We start from the raw sequence: 7,324 nt of genomic DNA on the forward strand, positions 1-7,324 counted from the left end.
GGCTTCACATTTAAGTTTTACCAAGCCTTTTGGGAGCTGATTAGTACTGATTTCTATCAATTATGCATGCATTTTCATGGTCATAAAACCAAACTACTTAGTCTGAATAGATCTATCATATGCCTTATTCCAAAAGAATATGAGGCTAAACATATCACTAAATTCAGACCAATTAGCTTGGTAAATTGTAGCTTTAAAATTATCTCTAAGATCCTAACGTTTCGATTAGAATCTATCATGGATAGGATTATAGATACTAGCCAATCGGCATTCATTAAAGGTAGATATATTCTAGATAATGTCATACTTAGTCAGGAAATCATACACTCATGTCAAGCCGATAAGGTTGAAGGAGTAATTGTCAAGGTCGATTTTGAGAAAGCTTACGACAAAATTAATTGGAAATATCTGATATCCATTTTAGAAAGTAGGGGTTTTGGGTCAAATTGGATACAATGGATCACTGAGTGGTTAACTAGCTCACAGTCCTGTGTAAACATCAATGGTGACCTTACAGACTATTTCTTCTGTAAACGTGGAGTGAGACAGGGAGATCCATTGTCTCCGTATTTATACATACTTGCAGCTGATACACTTAGTAAAATTTTTCAAAAAGGTAGACATGCACATTCTATAGTTGGGTTAGGTCCTCCAGTAGATGATAATCTTGCTCATACAAACTGCCACTATGCAGATGATACCGTCATTTTTCTACAAGCAAATGAAACCAACATTGAAAAAACTTGGTGGGCATTAATTGCGTTTGAAGCAGTTTCCAGAATCAAAGTCAATTACTCAAAAACCTCGATGTATCCCATTAACATACCTGATGCTTCTCGATATGATCCTTTTTTTAGATGTAAACCAGCCACCTTCCCTATGCAATACCTAGGCCTTCCATTACATATCCAGAAATTGTCAGTCCTTAAATGGAATTTCCTTATTGATAAAGTTGAGAAGAAGCTCCAAAATTGGAAAGGGAGCCTCCTCTCAATAGGAGGTAGAGTTACTTTGATTAATTCCGTCTTATCCTCAGTTCCTCTTTATTTTTTGTCAATTTATAAAATTCCAGATTCTGTGATCAATAGATTAGACCAATTAAGACGTAGATTTTTATGGCAAGGTTCAATAACAGGTAAGAAACGATACTCCTTGCTTAATTGGCAGCGTGCTTGTCTTGCAAAAGAGTTTGGAGGTTTAGGAATTCTCGATTTGAAACAAATGAATTTAGCGTTACTCATGAAATGGTGGTGGAAATTCAAAGACCCCACCTATGTAAGTCCTTGGAAAACAATGGTGATATACAAATACTCTCATTTTCATACCTCTAAATCTGACTTTTGGCAACATATTACAGCTTTGTCTTCGTTGGGCAAAATTAGTGTCTCTTATACCCCTGGTTCCAATTCATATGTATTGTTTTGGACCGATATTTGGTACAAAAACTGCTCCATGGCATCCAGGTTCTCCTTTTTGTTCAATATAGCTACTGATGAAAACATTCTTCTTCAAACAGTGATTAACACTCAAGGAGATGCTCTTAATTTTCGTAGAGCTTTAGATGAAATTCAATATAGAGAATGGTTAGAAATACTTGAGATAATTAGTCATTTGTCTTACACTCATTCTAATGATAAACTTAGTTGGAGATGGGAATCTAATGAAAATTTTTCAGTTAGGTCCTTGTATAAAATTCTTAACTTTAGAGGCATTGTTCCCAAAAATGCATTAGTATGGTGGACTGTTTCAATTCCTCTCAAAATTCGTATATTCATGTGGCTTACTCATCAAAATAAAATATTGACCACGGATAATTTACATAAAAAAGGCTGGAAAGGACCTACTAAATGCCAATTTTGTCCCAAAGATGAATCCACCCATCATTTATTTGTTACTTGTACTTTTACTAAAACAATCTGGTTTTACATGGGGTCTTGCCAAGATGTCAGTATTCAATGACATCGTTTTGCTGATATTGTTAATTTTGCTCAACAATTACCCCATACTCATAGACATGGTTTTCTTGTTGTTTTTAGTGCAATTTGTTGGACAATATGGAAGCATCGGAATGATCTCTGTTTTACTGAAGGTAAACAAAAAACACCTAGACAAATTGTATTTCTAATTAAATCCCTTGTGCATTATTGGACAGGTAAGATGAAGCACCAGGTGGCTGATTCTACTACTCTGTGGTTTCCCTCTGACATGGATGTCCTGCCTCTTGCTACTTGGACTCCAGATGGTGCCGATGACTCATCCACCATGGATGGATTTGGGGCGTCGATAGTTCCACATGGAGAGTAGCTATCACCACTCTATCTCGGCTAGCAAGCTAACTTTTACCATGCTTGATATTTCTCTCAGCCCCTTGTGGAGGCTTAATAGTCTAGTTAGATGGTCTTATGGTTTTTTGTTACAAACTTGTCACGTATCTAGACAGCGGGTTCCCTTAGTTCTATACTTTTGTTATCAGTGTTCTGTGATGCTATGTTTCGCTATCTTCACTTTCAGGGTTATATACTGTGTTGCTGGTTAGATAATTTTGATAACAAGTTGTAAGTTAAAACTATTTTCTTCAATGGAAATGGGCTTCTGCCTTTTTAATCAAAATAACATCTACTATTGCTACCGATAAGATGAGACGAAAATAATTACTACATTTAAGTTAAATTTCTAGAAGCACATTTGAATATTTGATGTAATAAAAGTTCTCATTCGTGTAAAGACAAATTTGTATGCAAAATTTTAATTACACAAGTGGTTGCCAAACAAACAAAAAACACCTGTTCCCTCTCCATCTCCTTCACCTCCGACATCCCCCACCTCCCCGACTTCTCTCAAGTACTATGTCTTGCCACATGGCCCAACCATCTTGCGCTTTCCTCCGTCCCACCCCGGTTGAGTCGCTTCTCCTTTCAAATCCCGAGATCCCTGATCTGTCTATTCTTTTAACAAGAAACACCTCTCGACCAGATATCTATATCCTTCTTGAAGATGATTTCTTTGCGAACAGAGGGTGGCCAATTAGTGTCATTGATGGACAAAGAGAAGAGAAAGAAGCTTTCTTCAATTTTATGGACATTATCGTCTATTTCTTTTAAATAAAATAGGAATTATATTTTTTTTAATATCATTTGATTAGGATTAATTTTCTTTTTACATTTAAGGAGAACCAAGAAACATGTAGAAGAGTTGGAGGGTATATAGAATATATTAAACTCTATTGAGGTAAATAAGAAAACCAAGATAAGTTGAGGGGCATATGAAAAATTAACCCTTATATTTAATTATTTATAGAAAGAGGAGGGATGCAATTACACTCTTTTTTGATGATATCATATTATATTTTATGTTTTCAAAGTCTAAATAGCCGATTCAAACCGTTCAACATGATGAATATGTTAAAATTTACTTGCAGATTAAATTTTATATTTTTCTAAATTTTTTTACTATTTATTAAGATGAGTACCCGTACAAAAATTCAATGGTTTGAAAAACAACGATTTTGTAAAATACTTAATAAATAGTAAAAAAATTCAAAAAAAATATAAAATTTGATCTGCAAGCATATTTTAATATATCCATAAACAGTTCAAATTTATTTTTGAAAACTTTAAAAATAGAGAGTGTAATTCGGTGTCATTAAAAATAGTGTAATTGGATCCATCCTCTTGTTGAAATTAATAAAAAATATGGGAAAATAGTGAATTCCCTCATAATTTTGACCTAAATAAATAATCAAATTATAGATTCGGTTCCTTTAGAATGTCTAGAGAAACCAAATTAATTTTTTTTTCAGGGGAATTGAGATTTGAAGACAATTTATTCATTTTTATATTATTTTTAGTAAATTTCTATAAATAAAAATTTCTGGGCCATGGAGGAGTAAGAAGAAAGAACTAAGAATCATTAAACGAACAGGAGAAAGAAAAAAAATATTTAATGAACATTTGTTTTTAATTAATAAAACAAATTCACAGAACATATGAGTCAATCCACATCAGAAGTTACGTGATCCTTATTTTCATAATAAGATAACAAATTCCGTGATCCTTATTTTCATAATTAACATGACTATAATTATTCCATGTCATAATATGGGTTGAAATTTATTTAATTATAATATAGTTCATGCGCCGGTGCTTTCCAGGTCCAGTGAATCCATGGAAGTTCTCTCCGGGGGCGGGGGTAACTCAATCTGTTGCCATCCAGTGGATTGTTGCAGGAACTCTACCAGATCCGGTGTTGCGGGTTCAATAGAGGATGATTCATTGTATTCTTGAGCTTCAAAGAGTAATTGATTGTCTATAGCTTCTGTCTTATCAGATCTTGCGTCATTCAAAAAGAGATCTCCTTCGGATCTTACGGATCCGCATGTGCCAATATCTTTATCCGGTGCCTTTATTTGAAATGAAGAATTTTATTTATTAGTTAATTGTACTTGTAGTACAATTAGTCTTGATGCAAACATACATAACGGTATATAATATGGTTACCAAAATCATACTACGATAAGATAACAGTACACCATTTTAAATTCAGAACTCAAATATATATTACCGTTTTTATAAATGATATTGTTAATATAGTTTAGTATGTAGTCATCAGTCAAAATACAAGAGAAACACAGAGAGACCTGCTCAATTAGATGCACAAAAGCCAATTTCTTCTCTCCTGCCTCATAGATGTTGCTCTGAGATAATATCTAATATTCAAAATAAAAAAAAAAAAGTTGCATCATGATAAACAAATCCAATAATTTAATAATGAAAATTAACCAAAAAACTTAGAAATTTATAAATGGGTGTGAATAAAACCTGTGATTCCACACTAGCACATACGGCATATATACCCCAATTTCGGGTATAATTATTGTAAAGGTGTACTTTTCCAAATCTAACTCGTGGATGTCTCTGACGCGTTCCATCAAAGAAACAATGATGTATTGTCACACGAATGGATCTATCAATTGTGTCGCACGAACGTGCTCCGATAAGCATCGTCTTATTGTGATTCGAGAAATAACACCTTTTAAAATTTCCATTTATTAGAGTACTATTATTGAATTACCCATCCTTCTCTACAAAAAGAAAAGAAAAGAAAAAAAAAGAAAAGAAAATTTGTTTACCTTGAAATGGTTATGTCGGTGCTTCCACGGGAGATATCAATCAATCCGTCCTCAAAATCACTCAAGCTACACCGATCAATCCAAATATGTTTGGAATTGGGTTTAATTTGAATAGCATCCACATCATGACCTCGACCCGCTTCAATTACCAAATTGCATACAATCACATGCTCACATTCTCTCAGTAGCAATCCCTTGCCAGTCAACTCGACGCGTTGACCACGACCGTCTATTGTCTTGTAAGATGAAACCCTCAACCCGGAAAGGAGATTAATTGTACCCGAAATGTCAAATACAATCCAAAGCGGATCCGATTTTCGACACCCGTCTCTAAGCGAACCGGGTCCATCATCTACAATAAATGACTCACAATTTAAAAATGTTTTCCTACCTATTAATTTTTTTTGTGAGCACAAAAGACCCATTACATTATAAAAAAAAAAAAGAGGTATGAAATTAAGGTCAGTCCCTATATCATTTTTCACCATAAGTTTCTTAGGGATTTTTCTTTGTTCCTTGCTCATTTCTTTAACAAAATATTTACCAAGAACAATAAGATGAAAAAAGACGAACTAGCTAGTTCATATGGTAATGAGTTTTGGCCTTTCATGTTACTAAAATAATTTGAAGAATTTAACCCCCATCTCATGTAAAAAAAAAAAAATCACAAAAACAAACACGTACCATTTAGCGTAATGACATGATAAACATCTCCATGGAGGCCGCCAATTGCTTGTCGACCGAACCCCTCGGCCTGACCGGCAAGCCCTCTCAAGGTACGTTCGACTTGAACATATGGCCGTTGTGCTGTCATTTCTTTATTTTGGATTATATTCTGGGAAGAGAAGAGAGAAGAGTAGAAGTTGGAGATGGAAAGCAAAGGATGCAAGAAAGAGTGTTTTTATAAAGAAATAAAATCGTTACTTCATCTGGGAATTAATTGTTAGAGAGAGGTTATGAACTTGTGATAATAATTTCTGGGCGCTTTAATTAGAAATTAAATTTGGCTACTGTTTTACTTTGGGTTCGGATTCTACCAAAACTGGTTCCTCTCCTGTTAGCAATACTGGAGATCTCCTGTTAGCGAAATTGACAACTTTGATTTTGCTTTAGAGCTCGAATTGCTGAACTCTTCTCTTTTTATATTTCTTTTATAATGAAAATGAAACCATTGTGGAATGCTAATAAAATTATTGAGCTACCATTATATATATATTTTTTTGTTTTATTATGTTACATGTATATAAGCTTTGCAATTTATTGATGTCACAGTCAATAAAATTTGAAGACTACATCTCTATTTTTCTCAGTGTTTTAAAATGCGGATTTGTTCATGCATGCGGAAGGCCACTGCATACCGCATATGCGGATTTTCATGCAGATTTATATATGCGGATTTTAAAATAAAAATTCACGTATATATATATATATAGAGAGAGAGAGTGTGTGTGACTAATGTGCATTCGTATGCATACGGTCCAAATTTAAAATTTTAAAATCCAAAACGTCGATCCGAACCGTTCATCTTGTTCTCCATATTAATATGTGCTTGGAGACCAAATTTTACATTTTTCTGAATTTTTTTTACTATTTATTAAGCCACTTAGAAAATTGCTGATCTAACGGTGGCTGCTGATCCGCATGGGAGGACTGCATGGCTGCATTTTTAATCTGCATATGCATTTTTTTTTCCGCATGGCCGCATATTCGGACAGCATATGCGGTCGCATGCTCAAAACCGCATGGGATGACTGCATGGCCGTTCTGAGCGCGGCTGCCGACCGCATACGCATATGCGGCCGCATTCGCCTATGCGGCCGCATTTTAAAACACTGATTTTTCTAAATACTGAATTATGTATTAGTGAAGCAGAAAGGGCTTTTCAGCTCTGTATTTACTACAAGAATGTGACAGTATCCGCAAGGGACACTATCGATATACCGTCGCAGATACTATCACTGTTAATAGAAAAAATATCTTTATGTCGGTATACCCTCGCAAATAGTCACTTTTTATCCTATCTTGGAGGCCGAGTTCAGAAGAACAAGATTATAGAATACGAGCAAGTTTGTTGACAATAGAATTTGTATCATAGCAACCGAGAACTTTAAGCTAATTTTGATGAAAGACATATTGGGAGGAGGGGAAATTTCATTGGGCTGACTTTGAAACATTTGGTTCAGATCCTCTCCAATC

General features: G+C 34.5%; 1 protein-coding gene across 1 annotated transcript; it reads right to left on the minus strand.

Moving 5' to 3' along the window:
- Positions 1–4,129: 4,129 nt before the first annotated feature.
- LOC144575165 (putative pectate lyase 21) lies at positions 4,130–5,949 on the minus strand. The gene is made up of 5 exons (XM_078325282.1): positions 5,813–5,949; positions 5,129–5,480; positions 4,818–5,028; positions 4,637–4,705; positions 4,130–4,399 (listed from the first exon to the last, which is right to left on the minus strand). Exons 1-5 carry the CDS (start codon positions 5,940–5,942, stop codon positions 4,130–4,132), a joined length of 1,032 nt encoding a protein of 343 aa, XP_078181408.1. The 5' UTR covers positions 5,943–5,949.
- Positions 5,950–7,324: the final 1,375 nt, after the last annotated feature.

This window comes from Carex rostrata, chromosome 23 (assembly GCF_964058835.1).
Source record: "Carex rostrata chromosome 23, lpCarRost1.2, whole genome shotgun sequence".
NCBI classification, from domain to species: Eukaryota; Viridiplantae; Streptophyta; class Magnoliopsida; order Poales; family Cyperaceae; genus Carex; species Carex rostrata.